The sequence below is a fragment of the Balaenoptera physalus genome (assembly GCF_965194825.1).
Source record: "Balaenoptera physalus genome assembly, chromosome: 10".
Lineage (NCBI taxonomy): Eukaryota > Metazoa > Chordata > Mammalia > Artiodactyla > Balaenopteridae > Balaenoptera > Balaenoptera physalus.
This window is the reverse complement of record NC_138889.1, coordinates 105,057,883-105,074,962: the sequence shown is the minus strand read 5'-3', so window position 1 is coordinate 105,074,962 and position 17,080 is coordinate 105,057,883. Positions and strand designations below refer to the sequence as shown.

Sequence of the window (17,080 nt, the reverse complement as noted above, 5' to 3'; positions counted from 1 at the left end):
AAGAAAGGCTATAATGGAATTAGAGATCATATGTTTAGCACATTGCTAGCAGTTAACAGCTACTAAATATATGGTAGGTATTTTTCTAATTTCTACTAATACAAAAACGCATAGAAGAAAGCTTTTTAACCTTTTTCCTTGGGGGAAAGTTACTGCAATAAGTATGAAATTTCTTCTGTTTTAGCTTTAAAATTTACATACTTTTTTTTTTTTCATGTGCCATAGTCTATCTATGCCAGTTTAATATGCCTATTCCCCAGATAAAAACTTTTATCAAAAAAATCTGACTGAATGGTGCTCTAGAAAGATGCTTCCTGGCATCCTGTAGCTCTGTGTACCCCAGGGTGGGGGTTTGTATATTCCAGTTTTTTTTTTTTTTTTTTTTTTTTTATTCCAGTTTTGAGAAGCAAAACCAACAAGTTGTGCCCTGCTTAATGGTGCACCTGGGTGTGAGAGAGGCTGAAATCTAGCACACACTAGGCTTATTAAGCCACAGTGGCCACTAGTCTGTGTTGACCAAAGGGGTTTATACAGAGGTTAAAATAAATGTAATTTTTTTTTTTTTTGGCTGCCACACGGCATATAGAATCTTAGTTCCCCGACCAGGGATGGAACCTGTGTCCCCTGTAGTGGAAGCGTGAAGTCCTAACCACTGGACAGCCAGGGAATTCCCAAAATAACTATAATTTTAAAAATCTAGGTCCAGTATGTTTGGCAACCCCCGAGTGTGTCAAGTACACAGTCTTTGTGCCCAATCTCAGATTCATCTTCATTCTGATCTCTTCTGAACCTGTAGAAACATGATCGCTTAAGTTTCCTGCACAGCCTATTCTCCTCACTGCTTAGCAGCTCCACAGCCCTCTCTCCTACAAGGGTTTTCCCTCCAGTGCCCTGGCTTTAAATACCATCTATATGCTGATGACACTCTCAATGTATATCTCCAGCCCCAGTGTTTCCCCTGATCTTCAAGCTCACAAGTCTAACTGGCTGAGGGAAAGCTCTACCTAAAGCGTCAAAACAGAACTCTCCATTTTCCTACCCCATTGTCCCCATCTCAGAAAATGGCTGTCAGCCACACCATTGCTCATGCAAAGATTTTAGCCATCCTTGAATCCTTTTTCCTCTTGACTCTCATCTCCTATCCTAATTTTAGCAAATTCTGTTGACCCAGCACTTCTCCCCAGCTCCACCATCACTACCCTTGTCTAGCCAACATCATCTCTTGCAGAACAATTTCCACAGCTCTCTCCCTGCTCCCACTTTGATCCCCTATGCTCCTTTCTCCAGACTAGGCAGGATAAGCCTTTAAAAGTAAGAATCGTATCAGAACACTCCCCTGCTTAAAACCCACCAATGGCTCTCGATTATACTCAGAATAGAATACAAACTCCTCACCATGGCCAGTGAAATTCCACGCCCACCCATTGGTATGAGGTCAGATTTTAATCTTCATATAATCAAAACAATATCTCATAATAGTTTGAAAACAGAAACAGATGTGAGAATGCAGCTGTCTAATATAAAGCCAGACATTAAAGAAATTTGGAAAAATGTAAAACAATGCCACTATTTTCACTACATATTTTTTTGATTTTGGAAAATAGAGTTATTTTTCCTAGAAAATGAAAATGTTACTTATGTCGGGGTTTTTTTAAATTAATTAATTATTTTTGGCTGCATTGGGTCTTCGTTGCAGTGCGCGGGCTTCTCATTGCGGTGGCTTCTCTTGTCGCAGAGCACGGGCTCTAGGCACGCCGGCTTCGGGAGTTGCAGCACGCGGGCTCAGTAGTTGTGGCTAGACAACTAGCTGTTGTCTAGGAACACTGGAAGATCTCTTCAGAAGTAGTCACGCTCTTTATTCTCCCGCCCAGGGACATTTTAGGGCCTTGGCCCACTCGCTCCTTTCCTACCAGCTACTGCCCCCTACGCTCCAGACAGAGAAGGCCACTCATCTCTATTGTAAGTTGGCTATAGAGTTTAGGCTAGGGACACTACGACTGCATTCGCGCAGCTGCTAGTTCTCTGACACCACCACTGCTGAGCCAGGAGCCCAGAACCATCAGACTGGAGGGAGTGAGGCAGCAGGGCATCTTGGAGTTTTTGAGAGAGGGAGGGACCTACAAGAAACAACTGCAGTTCAGAGAGGTGCAGCTATCGCCCACGGTTACAGCAGAGCCGGGTCTAAGACTCGGGCCTCCTGGGTACCACACCAGCTTGTAGGTTCTCCTTTTCCCGGTCACCCAGCAGCGAGGGTGACGTGCTGTCCGCTAAGACACAACGCTCTGCGCCGTGGCGGGCCTCGCGGCCGATCCGGAGGGCGTCGCACTCCTACTGCCTCAGGTAGCTGGAAAAGCTCAGCCAATCCAGAGGGATCTGAGGCAAAGAAGGAGGTTAGAAAAGGAAAAGTTTAGGACAGGAGCGCTAACCAATCGGGCGCCTAGCTGCCTGAGCGACGGCCACCAGCACCCATTTGGAGACGCCGCCCCGAGCCGGGGGGAGGGTTAGTGGAGAGTGAACCAATCCGTGACGAGGGAAGGCAAATTTGAGCCAATGATAACTGAGAAGGTGGGAAGGGGCGGAGCTCTCCCTGTGGCTGATCGGCGGTGAGTGAAGAGATCAGCTTTCTCTGCTAGTTCCCACCCTCGGACTTCTTAGCCCCTGGAATGCGAGAGAGGCTCAGGGAGTTCCCGGAGTGGGGCGTAGAGGTATCGCCCGCAAAGGCCTGGGGGCGAGACTTCTAGTTGGAGGAGGTGCTGGAAGCTACCGGGTGGGCATCGAGGAAGCGGAGGCTGCTTAGGAGGCGGGACTTCCGGGGAGGGGCTTTGTGGACGGGGCGGAGCCTGCTGCTAAGGTTAGGCCGAAGGGGCGGGGCTAAAAGTAGACCACTGGGTGTGACCTGGGAGAAAGAAGGGTAGTAATTTAAGCGAGCGTCTTGGGGTCAGGACGGTGCTGCCAGAGGCTTTGGGGTGGCAAGTAATAGCTCAGAGGTGACGTTAAGGTTTATGGGAGGGTCACCTGCCCTAACCCCCTGTCCTCTTTTCCCAGGGAGCCACTGGTGGGGACCTTCCTAGGGTCCCTTTCCCTTCGTGGGGTGCTATGGAGTTCCCAGAACACAGCCAGCAGCTGCTGCAGAGCCTCCGAGAGCAGCGGTCGCAGGGTTTCCTTTGTGACTGCACGGTGATGGTGGGTAGCACCCAGTTCTTGGCCCATCGGGCTGTGCTGGCCTCCTGCAGCCCATTTTTCCAGCTTTTCTATAAAGAGCGGGAACTGGACAAGAGGGATCTGGTGTGTATCCACAACGAGATTGTCACAGCCCCAGCCTTTGGGCTGCTTCTGGACTTTATGTATGCTGGCCAGCTGGTCCTGAGGGGGGATACCCCTGTGGAGGATGTGCTGGCAGCTGCCAGCTACTTGCACATGAATGATATTGTCAAGGTGTGTAAGCGGCGGCTGCAAGCCCGGGCCCTGGCAGAGGCGGATAGTACCAAGAAGGAGGAAGAAACCAACTCACAGCACCCTAATTTGGAGTTTTTGTCCAGCACTTCCCGTGGCCCCCAACCTTCGTTGGCATCTGCAGAGACATCAGGCCACTGGGGCAAAGGGGAATGGAAAAGCTCAGCAGCTCCCTCACCTACTGTCTGTCCTCCAGATGAGCCACCGATGCCGGCTGGGGCTGATACTACACAGCCTGGCGTGGAGGTTGACTCACTCCATCTGCGGGCACCTCCTCCACCAGTGGCTGATGTCTCTCTTGCCAGCCCCAGTAGCTCCACAGAGACCAACCCTGCGAACTACTTCTCTTCGGGCCTCCCAACGGTTTCAGTGGAGCCACTGGCTCCCCTTGATGTGGTTTCTGAGAATCTGAGGGTGGTGGAACCAAGGGGAACTGGAGGACCACTGCAAGGCTTCTATCCCCCAGCTTCGGCTGCAGTCCCAGTCCCAGCCCCAGTTCCATCCCAGGCTCCAGCCCCAGCAGAAGCGGAGCTGGTCCAGGTGAAAGTAGAAGCTATAGTGATTTCCGATGAGGAGCCCGATGCCTCGGAGGAACAGCCTCAGGGTCCTGAGGGACTGTTCCCACCTGGAGCAGCAATGTATGGTGAACAGCCCCCACAGCCAGAGGCCTTTGAAGAGCCAAGGGCAGCAGGACTGGAGGAGGTGGGGGCCAGTGACCACTTCCTGCCGCCAGATCCTCACCTACCCTACCATTTGCTGCCAGGTCCAGGGCAGTATCATCGAGGACTGGTGACCTCACCCCTGCCTGCTCCGCCCACCCTGCACGAGCCACTCTACCTGCCTTCTGAGTATGAAGCAGCCCCAGGAAGCTTTGGGGTTTTTACTGAGGATGTTCCCACTTGCAAGACATGTGGGAAGACCTTCTCATGTTCTTACACACTACGGCGCCATGCCACAGTGCACACGCGTGAGCGACCCTACGAGTGCCGCTACTGCCTGCGCAGCTACACGCAGTCAGGGGACCTGTACCGCCACATCCGTAAGGCTCACAATGAGGACCTGGCCAAACGCAGCAAACCGGATCCAGAGGCTGGCCCCCTCCTGGGAGTGCAGCCCATCCCTGGCTCCCCGACAGCAGACAGACAGAACAGCAGTGCTGGAGGGCCACCCAAAAATTTTGTACTTGGCCCCAAAAACTAACATCTGTGAGAGCAGCACGCCCTGATGCTAGGCCTGCTGTTGCCACTGTTAGGGGGCAGCACGGAAGGTGGGAAGCATCTCATTTCCCCTGCTGGGGACAGAATGAAGATTCTGCCCAGGCTGTAGGTTCCTACCCTTTTCTTTTCCCAGCCAGATAGCAGGACTTTATGGGGCATCGCATCTCAGTCAACTCCTCACCAAGGGCACCGGGAATTTTCCCGAGGTGTAATCGCCTTCTCACTCTGCATTTGGACCCATAAAGCTAGCAGTGAAAAGTATCTCTCTGAACTGGTCTTGGCTGGTTTCGTCCACAAACCTGCATGCCTGCTGATTCTTTCACAGCTCTCCTCCAGACCTTCTAGGAATCTGATACCTGTACTTGGGGTAGGGGTGGGGGTCAGGTTGTTTATGAGGAAAAAAGTGAGAGAGGCAGAGGGCAGTGTAGACTTTACTTAGGAAAAGTGTACAAATTAGGGAATTTCACACAATCATGGTTTATTGTTGTAGTTGAGCTCCTCCTGTGTCCTGGGACGTACTGGGCGCTTCACGTAAATACTCATTTAATCCTCAACAACTTTATGAGGTATTATCCCTCTCCCCGCTTTTTTCCCCACAGACAAGGAAACTTGAGACTGAACAATCAACGTTAACTTGTTCTAGGTCACAGAGCTAGTTAAGGGGCAGGCCAGATTTGAACCCTGGCTTATGACTTAAGATACCATGCTGGTTTAAAACACTGTTGAAGATGGTTAACTTTGAACTAGAAGTTGTTTTCTTTTTTGACCTTTTGAGTGTTTGTTTGGTTTTGTTGCCTTACCCCTTTCCCTCTGCTTTCCATGTAGAAAGGCCTTTGATTGACTGTTTCAACAACAGATACCGTATTGATGGCTTGAAATTTTTGCCTGCATGTCTTAAATGTGCATTGAGGTCTCTGAAGATGACAAACTGCAAGGCAGAAAACACTAAGCTCCACGGTGGTAGGCGTGTGGGGGCAGCTGGAGGACTTGTGAAATGGAAATGAAGGGCGCTTGGGAAAACTAAAGCAAGAAACTCTAGATGAGACAATCTTAGAGTTCATCTGGTCTAACTCCCTCACTTAAAAGGTGTGATGACAGCCTAGACGGGTCAAATTACTCATGTACGGTCACACAGGTAGTTACTGACAGTAGAGATAGCAAAGAAATGGGAATTTGGGGTGTTGATGTGGCATGGGGGGAAAAAGCATTCTAGGAATGTAAGAGAAGGGTCTGCCCCTGCCTGTGGTGAAGAGTGGTGTTTGTAGGATGGACCAGAGGGCTCCCCACAAACTCTCTCTCTTTGGCACATAAGGAACTGAGTGCAAAAAAAGCAGGAAGGAGTATTTAGAAAAAGATGAAAATATGAGTGAATGTTCTGAATTTCTTCTCTCTCTTTGGATTTGTCACATTTCAGCCCTGTGAACTCTCACTAGCAAGTTGTTTTTGAGTCATAGGAAGGAGACAGAGCTGAGCATCAAAGATTTGGCCAAAGAAAGCTCCTTACTTGGGTTATTATGGGAAGCAAAAGTTGACGCTTAACATTTCCATGGCTGAGAGACTGAATTCTACGCTTTTATTTTTCTTGTGTTGGAATAATCTTTTATTTTTCAAATGGCTAATTTTATTTATGCAAATACATTACTGCCTTAACTCCTTGGTGAAACAAGACAAGATATACATACATACAGTAAGAGCTATTTTAGCTGACTGGAGCACCTTTTCCTGGAGTAAGAATCACATCAAAATGCCTATAAGAATCAGTTGCCGGGCTTCCCTGGTGGCGCAGTGGTTAGGAATCCACCTGCCAATGCAGGAGACACGGGTTCGTGCCCCGGTCCAGGAAGATCCCACATGCCGCGGAGCAACTAGGCCCGTGAGCCACAGCTACTGAGCCTGCGCGCCTGGAGCCTGTGCTCCGCAACTAGAGAGGCCACGATGGTGAGAGGCCCACGCACCGCGATGAAGAGTGGCCCCCGCTCGCCGCAACTGGAGAAAGCCCTTGCACAGAAACGAAGACCCAACACAGCCAAAAATAAAAAATAAATAAATTAATTAATAAAAAAAAAAAGAATCAGTTGCCTTTAAAAGAGTGAAATTTATGGTATGTGAATTATCTATCAATTTTTTTTAAAAAGGAGGGGGGAAAAAAGAAATCGGTTGCCTCAGAACATCAGTTCCTAAAAGCAAGGCATAATAAATATGTGTACATGTATATATAATGTATATAATTTCTCTGGACCATCTGGGGAACACAGGAACCTTGTTACTGTCTCGGCCAAGTGCAATACTTAACTAAAGAGGGTGTGTTACTTGGTGAGATTCTCCTGAAGAGCAAGCATTTTCCTTTAGTTCCCAGCATGGAATGCTTTCTTCATTGGAGGTGGCAGCCAAGAATTTGCAAGATGTTTAAAGCAGCAGCCAACACAATTACGGCCACAGTTGCCTCACTTTATCTATCTGCTGGACACCAAGAACAGTTTAGGCCTGTCTGTAGAGGTGTGATCAATAGAGAACGTTCTCTGGTTTCCACTACTCTTGACAGTCCCAACCATGGATTCAACGAACCACAGGCCAGCTCATCTCACCTCTAGTCCAACACTGGATCCTCCTTTTGCCAAGTATTGAAAGAGAACTCACTATTCCCAAAGGAAACATATTCTACTGTTGGACAACCCTAATTGTTGGATAATTATTCCTTCTACTGAGCCAAAATCGGCCTCCTTTTATGGTGGGATGGGCCAGGCCCCAGGCTATTAAGAGTTTAACCCTGAGAAGTTATTTGCTTTTGAGCTACAAGCTGATTTAGTTTTCAGACAACCACCCTTTGCTCTCCAGTTTTAGAGACCTATTCCTAGTTTAGGATTTCATTTCTTAATTGGTATTTTGTTAAGTGTATGCCTTCACTTGCTCTTAGCTTCACAAAACTCACCATTTTAGCCCTTCACATTGGATTTCCCTTTCTCCAAAGCCAGTGTTTCCAAAGATGGTTTACTTCAATATACACTAATACTTTTTTTTTTTACTGTAAAATACATTTATTTTTATGGTTGATTGGTTGTTTTGTTTTGGGTTTTTTGTGTTTCTTGGCAAATGATATGAAGTGCTCTAAAGTCCCTTCCCCAATTTTATCAGTAAGCAATTTCAGCGTGCACCTCTAAAAGAACCCTTAAAAAGACCAAATACCGTGATCACACTCAGCAAAACTGATAATAATTCTTGTTCAAATTTCCCTGATTATCTCATAAACTTTTAGTTTTTTTTTCAAATCAGAATCCAAATTCCAAGGGTTTTAGGAGATCTGTGCCAGGACCTGGGAAGAGACCAATATATATATTTTTTCTTATTTCACACACAGTCTCATAAAAACTTTTAGTTGTTTTCTTCTAATCAGAATCCAAAGTAGAGTCACATTTATTTGGTTGGTGGCTCTTCAACTTCTTTTAATTTATAGGTTCCCCTCTCTTTTTCCTTGCGATTTATAGAAGAAATTGGTTTATTCATCTTATGGTTTCAGCCTAGGGTTTGCTGATTACAGCCCCATGGTATCATTTAACATATTCCTCTGTCCAAAAATTCCTTTCAAAATATATATTTAAATAAAATATTGACTAAAAAGTAGTATAGGTAGTATGCGATTTTGGCAAGACTGTAAAGATGGTGGGTATTGGTTTGGAGGGAAACACTGTTCTAAACTGTCCCTTATGTGCAGTATGAATCCTCACATCACCATGAATGCTTTCTCTTCAATCAAACCCTCAAATCCTGTGTGGAAACCGTTAAGGATTGGTAAGGTGAGCAGCCTCCCCCCTCCACAAACTTCTGAGTACAGAGACTGAGGTACCTCTGGCTGATTCCTTCAGCATGTGGGCTGGCCAGACCTCCTCCAGACCCACATCTGACTGCCTACCTTTGTCCACTTTCCCGTTCGTTAACATCTCTGTTAGGAGCTGGCCTTCAAATTAAAGACCGAAATGTAAGTCTGACCACTTTGTCTCTTAGTAGTGCTAAAAAAGGGTTAGTGCAATAAATTTCTACAATATATTTTTAAATACCAGTTTTATTTTTTCCTCATTGATGCAGAACATAGCTTACTGTAACATCAAGTCTTAGGGGAAAAAAAGAAAATCACAAAGCAAAACCAACCCCAAACAAACATAACACACAACCATGACATAATTTGGCAACAGTCTAGGCTTAGAAATTTAAGAAGCTTGGAAGAGGAATAAAATATTCAACTTTTGTTAGTTCTGTCCTTGGACTTAAAAGATCATTTGGTATGAAAACTTTTTGTTTGTAAGTTGATGGTTGTATTATTTAAGGGTACAGGGAGACTCAAAGAGGAGCCTAGCTCATTGAAAGAGAGGCATTATTGATAAAGGGAGAAGAGCTTGTGTACACTTGGCAAGACTAAGGGGTTTCTGTCTGAAATCTGTCTGTGTATGATGGCTAATGACACGCTTATTACCTTCACTCATAAAGGTAGAGGCAGTGCTATTATGGTCTTATCTACTCTGTACAACTCATACATTGTGGACATTAGCAGAATGACAAAGGAGCTCCTGGTTGATGAAGCCTCCTACTGAGCCATGACTGCACCAGATCTGCGCCTGCACCCATGCCCAACAAATCTTCCAGAAAGTTCGTTGGTGCTTAAAAGGCCCTAAGGAAAGAGACCCTTTCCTCACTGTTTCCCTCCTCTTTAAGGAAGTGAGCTCCTGCAAAATACAAGGGGGCAGGTAACAAGTAAAGAACAGATCTATGTTTTTATCCTGTTCTTTTATGGTATTGTTTCTAGAAGACTTGGTAAACTGTCTTTCCTATGTTTTTTTAGAGAAATGAGCATACTATAGATATGCACCTATTAAAAATTAAAATGTTTATGAGTGTTTTTTTGGCATGAGGGCTTTTAAAAGATTACAAAATATATACTTAAATGCTTGACTCCAGAAGTTTTAAGACAGAAGGGTTTAATAAAAAAAAAAAAATAAGTATACTATATTAATGATCTGAGTGTAAACAATAGCAAGGACTAGAAATTACCAAGAGAAACAAGAGGAACTAGACACTTTTGTGGGGGAAAAAGAATCTGAATGTATGTGGAACATTAAGACAAAGGAATTATTTTAATCAAGATGGTTAATTTCAAATCTTTCATTCTGAGCCGTGTGGGCCCAATTTATAATTGTCTAGTTTCACAGTACGTATATTTGCCAGTTTGTGGCCTGTGTAAGTTTGGCTTTGGGCATCTGAGGAAACAAAGGAAGGAACTCCTTTCTGCCTTCCTTATTACTTCATCCTCTGCTAGCCTTCTCCTTTGTATATGACTACATCTACCAACATCTATCATTAAAATCTATGCCAAAGGTATGATTAATTCCACCCATAACTGATGAATGTTTTCTGGTTGTATTTCTCAAGGCAAATATCCCTAATAATACCACATATTAAAAGCCATATAAATACATAGATGGAGAAACAAAAACAGACACAGACTATGTAAGCAATAAAGAGTTCGTGCAGAACTAGAAACAAAATAGAAGTTCACCTCGGTCAGAGGTACGGGGTTAATTTCTCTTGCTGAGGCTCAGGTTTCCCCTTGGTGGGTCTTTAATGGTTCACCTAAGTTCCAGTGGAAGGGTATCTTTCTTCTTTGTTAACCAAACATGCCCAGGTAGAGCTGCTTCTCTTTCCGATGGTAGCTGCTGAGTTCCGACTGCGTTAGCTGAAGGTACCGCCGGACACTGGCGTCTTAGAAGAGGGCAAAGAAGGCAATTAGAGACAGGCCATAATCGTACCTCTGGGCAGAAGAGGATTATGAACACACTTCCATTTCCTAAAATCTTTCCATTTGCATAGATCACAACAATTCTATGCAATAGTAAACCTCATTCATTCATTATTTGCATTATTAAAAAATCTTGTACAGGGATGCTAACTTAATAATGAAAAGGAGCTTGAAGAAATAGTTATTGTCAGAGCAAGTCTCTAAAGCTACTATACATGGCTGGCAGTTAATCTATGTACTTGAAGGTAAGAAATGTGAACAACGGCTCATGTATCTTTATTAATTCATAATGGCTTTCCCATTCAATTAGAGAGATGTTGCTGAATTACTGTATGTTTGGGGACCCTCTTACTTCAGTAGCCGCTCTAAGCCAGAATGCAAAATGGGAGACAATTTTCAGTGCTGAACCACCAACACAGGAATGAGTCTGTCATTCTCTTCACAATATTCTTTTGCCCTTGGAAACAAGCCTCAAATTTTCTCTCAGGAGGCCTGTCCTTCTTCTAGGTCATACCTGGGGTTAGCTGAGCTAAAGGATAAATGGATAGTTAAGCAAAGGCCAGACCCCAGCTGGAGAACTGGTAGAAATGAGGATTATCATGTTTATTCATTGGAATCCAGATCCTATTTTTGGCCCCATCTAGGAACTGAAACTTGAAAAACAACATTGTAAGATTATTTCTCGAGCATATACAATATTGCTTTCCTGTGGAGGCAAGAATACAGGAGTAGAAGGCCTGTTTGTCATATATCTTTTTATACTTTTTGAATTTTGAACATGTGACTGTATTATTACCTCTTTTCAAAATTCAATAAGTTGAAAGATAAAATAAAACACCTTCCCACAGATACTACCTCGGTGGAACAATTTTTTGTACTTACTGCTTCAGTCCCCTTCTCTCACCTTTTGGCTGCCTATTGACAGCGGCCACGAGGTAATGCCGAGCCCGGTCATAGTCCTGCAGGTGGAAAAAGGCCACTCCAGCCCGATACAAGGCCTTGGCATTATCAGGCTGTCGCTCCAGGACTTTCTGACTGTATTCTTTCACCCGTTCGTAGTTTACTGGCTCCATCTGAAGAAGACAGGCTAATGGGGCCAAATGGAAGGAAAAGAGAAGAGGGAGGAGGACCTTATTACACTAAGTTCCATTGCCCAACTCAAGGCAGTACCAAACCTAGGATGATGTCAACATTCACTCATCCAACAAATACATTCAAGTGTCCACCACGTGCCAGACGTTCTTCTAGCCATTGGGGATACAGCAGTGAATATAAGCTTTACATACCTCACAGTTTACTTCACTATCTACCAAATGCCTAGCATGTACCTAGTGTGGGTCAGGCCCAGCTATAAAAGTTGATAAGAACATACTTTAAAATTTATTTATGGGGACTTCCCTGGTGGTCCAGTGGTTGGGACTTCGCACGTCCACTGCAGGGGGTGCGGGTTCGATCCCTGGTCGGGGAACTGGGATGTTGCATGCTGCGTGGCACAGCCAAAAAAAAAAAATTTATTTAATTAAAACTCTTCATTGGGGGCTTCCCTGGTGGCGCAGTGGTTGAGAATCTGCCTGCCAGTGCAGGGGACACGGGTTCGAGCCCTGGTCTGGGAAGATCCCACATGCCGCGGAGCAACTGGGCCCGTGTGCCACAACTGCTGAGCCTGCGCGTCTGGAGCCTGTGCTCCGCAACAAGAGAGGCCGCGATAGTGAGAGGCCCGCGCACCACGATGAAGAGTGGCCCCCGCTTGCCACAACTAGAGAAAGCCCTCGCACAGAAGCGAAGACCCAACACAGCCATAAATAAATAAAAATAAATAATAAATTGCCATATCTTTAAAAAAACAAACAAACAAACAAACTCTTCAGTGTATCTCTTCTACCCGAGGCTCTCTGTCTTGAATCTCCCATTTCACCACAATGCTTGTACTGAAGCTCTGTTAACAACAACCGTTGCCATTAATTGTGTGAGGAAATAGTAAGCGCTGTGCTATGTGCTTGTTTAATCTTCTCATCCACCCTCTGAAGTCAGTATGTGTTACCATCTCCATTTAATGGATGAAGAAATCAAGGTTCACAAAGGTCAAGTAAGTTGTCCAAGATCCCACAGCTTCTAGGTGGAATGAGTAAGAAATCTGAATCAAGGACTCTCTAACTCAAGAATTACCACCATTCTCAATGACGATATATTACTTCACTATTCCCTTGGATGAAAGAATGGGACCTCAAACCACCACAAATCTGTTTAGGAGGCAATGTTCAGGTCAGTGTTCTGCCTTTCTATAAGTAAGAAGGGAAATGCATTCCCTGTTTTATAACTGTGGGATTAAACACAGCATTATTAAATCACGGTGCTGAGAAGGAAGGAGAATCAGGGCTGATGTCTGCATCCCTTCTACAACATCCCCACCAAGTGGCCATATGGTTTATAACAATACTTAGGTACTTCCAAGCAGTCAGCTAACCCATCACTGTAGCTTCATTCATTCATTCGACAACTAGTTATGGAGAACTGACCATGTGCTAGGCGGAGTTAGGAGCAGGAGAGGAGAGGAACGAGACAGACACCTTGACGAGTAAATAGAGCTTGTATCCCAGTTCCCAGGTAGGAGGAATGCACTAAGAAGTTCACTTATTTATTAGTGCTTTGAGGAAAACAGAACTGTGCTGGGACAGAGAGTGAATGAGGTCAGAGTGATGTTTGATTACAGAAGGCTTCCCTGAGAAAGTGACTTTTGGGCCAAGATCTGAATGACAAGGGTCATTCAAGGGACAGGGCATTCTAGCTGACAGAAGAGATCCTACAAAGCTGGAAGGTAGACGCATGCTTTGTGAATTCGGTCTGTGGAGGAGCCAGATCAGGTCAGGCCGTGCCGGGGAAGGTCAGAGTTTGAATATTTTCCTAAGTGTAATGTGATGCCATTGGATGGTTTTAGACAGTGACATAGTCTGATTTCCTTATCTGTAAAATGGGGAAAATCATAACTACCTTGCAGAATTTTTATAAAGATGAGAGATACTATAAATAAATTGCCCAACATGTAAATTTCACTTACATATAAGTGAAATTTGTTAATTTTAGTGAGTCTTTATGGAGCATCTACCAAGCACCCCCAAGCAGAGGGTCTACAGATGGATAAGCCACAGTCTCTGCCCTCAAGTCCACCTGGAGAGTCACGATATTTACAAGTACCCATCTCATTTCCTTCATTTCTGGTCAATTCCCCAATGTGTATTCTATTCTCTAATAATGTACAGTATTCTGCAATAAGAGCTTAAGCTCTGCAATTAAGATTTCCCAGGTTTAATTTTAGCTCCACCACTTATTAGATGTTTCCTTAAATCTACCTCAAAGGATTGCTGTGACACTTAAATAGGTTTATATGTATATGTGTATAAAGGGCTTAAACACGGCATTTCATAAATGTCACCTTAATGAGCCTTCCCTGACCACTACCTAACACTTCCATGCCTATGGCACTCACTATCCCCATTTTCTTTTCTGTTTTTTTTTTTTTTTTGGGCCGCTCCACGCAGTATGTGTGATCTTAGTTCCCTGACTGGGGATGGAACCTGCACCCCCTGCATTGGAAGCATGGAGTCTTAACCACTGGACCGCCAGGGAAGTCCCTATCCCCATTTTCTGCTTTATTCTTTTCCGCATTACTTATCATCTTCTAATACATGTTACCTCTTTTGTTATTTGTTCATCTCCCTATGAGAGCAGGGATCTTTATCTGTTTTATAATACTGCAGTATCCTCAGTACCCAATAAATAATTGTTGAATGAACTGAAATATTAGCTACTCTAACTACTGTTACTTGAGTCTAAGAGGAGCTCTGGACACACACTGTAAAAAAGCTAGATTTTCACCAAATCACAGCTGATGAGTGGTGTAGTAAGCAAAAAAAAAAAATCATTTAAACAACTATTACAAAGTATAAAAACTACTCCTAATAATTTCTGTGGCCTCAACTGGGACCATTAGCATATTTTAATATACTTCAAAATAACTTAATTAGTTCTATGGTTATTTTGCCTGCTATAAAACAGACCTAAGAAGTCTCCCTTCTTTTAGCAGATTAATCCTAGCGATACTAACTCTGGAATCCACCTCTTCATTCAAGGCCAGCTGGATAAGGAAGATACTGGTTACCCAGACTACCATCTAGCTGATTTATAGGAAGAAGGAAAATGAGGAAAAGCTATCCAAAATATCTAAGATGGATAACTTACACCACCAGTTAAAGCAAGTGCCTTCCTTCCTATATTTTAAATATTAAAGAAACAATACTCTAAACGTAGGTTCAGTATTTTCTCTATAGCGTGCGAAATTCCCTAAACCTATCAGCATCAACCGGGAGTTTGTTAGAAATGCAAATTGGTACACACATCGCCCAACACACAAACCTCCGACCCATTAAATCGGAATCGTGGGGACAGGGCTCAAGAAGTTGTGTTTAACAAACTCTCCAAGTGAAGTCTGAGAAGTACGGCTCTACAGAAACTCAATTAGACCCTACAGATTGAAAATAAATTTCAATTCATGGCAGAATAACTAGACGACGGCAGAGAAGCACGTCAGTGTTTTTCCCAATGTTCTCAGACTTTCATGTCCCGGCCTTGACACTCTACCCACCCTTCAGCCCTGTTCTTACCAGCTAGGTTGTTGTAGCAGTCTGTCTGGGTGGTGCGCAGTACGTTTTCTTGTTCAGGTGTGAGGGCCGGGCCCTGGGGTCCCAGATTAGGTATCGGGGAGGGCAGACTTGGATCCAGACCCCGCAGCTGCAGCAGAGCTCGATGGTACCCACTCACAGCATCTCGGTACTTCCCTTCCCGGTAACATTGGTTCCCTTTCTCCTTGTACAGCTGGGCCTCCTGCAGGCGCTTCTCCATAACTTTGTCGCCCAGTGCTCTTGAGGAACTGGGAAGTGAAAGAGCAACCGAAGCTCTGGGAATAGGAGCGAAATAACCGATTTTGGTAGCCGACTTAAAAAAGCAGGAAATTCTCCTTCTCCAGGAGGCCTCTCAGGGAATGAGGTTTCCTTGATTCTACTACAGCCCCTTCCTTTCCTCTCTGCAGTTATTTTTCAATCTCTAGAAGTGCAGGGGATTGATCAGGGAGAGGACGTGGTAAGGGTAAAGCCAGAGATTAACTGATTTCCTAAAGCGGCGACTCCGGGGTGAGGAGACTCCACGAAAAAGCGAAGGCCGTACTACAAAATTGTGGCCGGCGTACAAACGCCGGCGGAATTTGCTTCCTCCTTTCCTTTGGACACACCTCCCTGACCTGGAAGTGGAAGGGAGTAGGCGGGGACAACTGCTAAAAGAGGTCTAGAGGGCTTGCCTCCATCCCAGCTCTTTGTTCGCACTTATTCAACCAGCATTTATTGACCTCCGGGCCAGGAGCTGGGGAACCGAGGTGAATGCAGTCCGTGCACCCCAAACACAGGCCGAGGGTGACGCGGCCGCAAGCGCCGCTCATGCAAGCCTCGCATGCCCCGCGGCCAGCCCCTCGCCCCCAGCAAGTGGCCGAACCCGAAGTCTCTCCGCTGGGCTTCGATTTACCGGCGGGGAGTACGAAGAAGGCAGGGTCAGCCTCCCGACAGCTTGGTGTCTAAAGGGTGGCGCGCATTGCTCCACGCCGCCCAATCAGAAGCGGCCCCGGAAAAGTAATCCCGCAGAAACGACCCCGCCTCTCCAGCCTCCCCAGTGGACCAACCGTGGGGTGGGCGGAAATCCTCTGGCAGCTTCGCCAATTGAAAAAAAATCCGAAAGATCTTGAGGGACCAATCAGAATTGCAGATGACGATTCAAGTTGACCAATACGGCGAGGTCAGGGTGTCTGTTGCTGGGTAGAAGTTGAAGGATTGAGGGGGGGAAAAAAAGAGGGCCGGAGTTAGTTACTGCAGTCCTTGCAAGGTTTTGGAGAGCCCTTTTGTTGACTAACCAGAAAGACAATTGCCAGTAGGCATTCACGTTGCAGGAGCTTCCCTGCTTTCCTTCTGGCTTTTTTCTCTCTCAAGAAGTGGCTGCACGAATAGACACTAGGGAACAGAGATTAGCGAGCAAGCCCTACGACAACAGCACGATCGGGTCAGACGGAAGTAAGGGTGGTGACGGGGTGGGAGGGGCGTGTGGCGAGGGAGCTCCGGGCGGCTGCGCGGAGCCCCGGCTGGAAGTACGGAGAGACGGGTGCGCACACGCCTCGGTACTACGAGGCACTTGAGCCGAAGCCAGCCTTTCCCGTCTCCTGCTCCGGTGCGACTGCGCCGTGAAGCCGCTGGCGGCGATTGGCCCAGGGGGTGAGAGGGGGCGGGAGATAAAGAGAGGGAAGTCCGTCGTCCTCGGCGCGCGCCCACCCGCCCGCCCGCCCGCGGCAGGGGAACCAAGGTGGCTGGAGAGGAAGCAGCTCCCCGCTGCGTTGTTTTGGGCTCCGAGGGCCGAAAAGGGGAGGGAGGAAGGGCGAGAAACAAACACTACGTAGTGGAGGCTGCGCGCGGCCCTCCGCCTGCGTGCCTACGTGCGTGCGCTCGCTCGCGCGGGCTCAGTGCTGGCGCGTGAGGCGGAGGCGGGCGGCGGCGGCGCCTGCGCGGTCGGGCTCGGTCGACGGTTCGCAGGGGAG

The 17,080-nt window shown here is 46.1% G+C and overlaps 2 protein-coding genes and 1 long non-coding RNA gene across 4 annotated transcripts; 1 reads left to right on the top strand and 2 right to left on the bottom strand.

Moving 5' to 3' along the window:
- Positions 1-1,294: 1,294 nt before the first annotated feature.
- On the bottom strand, positions 1,295-2,208 carry LOC309668327. The gene is made up of 2 exons (XR_014268189.1): positions 2,122-2,208; positions 1,295-1,834 (listed from the first exon to the last, which is right to left on the bottom strand). It is a non-coding gene; the product is annotated as an uncharacterized lncRNA (long non-coding RNA).
- Positions 2,209-2,578: 370 nt separating this feature from the next.
- Positions 2,579-9,681, top strand: ZBTB3 (zinc finger and BTB domain containing 3). The gene is given in 3 exon segments (XM_082477919.1): positions 2,579-2,705; positions 3,046-4,635; positions 4,637-9,681. Coding segments are annotated over 3 exon segments (1,674 nt in total). The 5' UTR covers positions 2,579-2,663; the 3' UTR covers positions 4,679-9,681.
- Positions 8,710-16,796, bottom strand: TTC9C (tetratricopeptide repeat domain 9C). Of its 2 annotated transcripts, XM_082477958.1 has the most exons (5): positions 16,663-16,796; positions 16,178-16,306; positions 15,114-15,406; positions 11,360-11,542; positions 8,710-10,418 (listed from the first exon to the last, which is right to left on the bottom strand). In XM_082477958.1, exons 3-5 carry the CDS (start codon positions 15,349-15,351, stop codon positions 10,324-10,326), a joined length of 516 nt encoding a protein of 171 aa, XP_082334084.1. In that variant the 5' UTR covers positions 15,352-15,406; positions 16,178-16,306; positions 16,663-16,796; the 3' UTR covers positions 8,710-10,323. The 2 variants fall into 2 exon arrangements, with proteins under 2 accessions (XP_082334084.1, XP_082334085.1); XM_082477959.1 differs by lacking the exons at positions 16,178-16,306; positions 16,663-16,796 and adding an exon at positions 16,024-16,161.
- Positions 16,797-17,080: the final 284 nt, after the last annotated feature.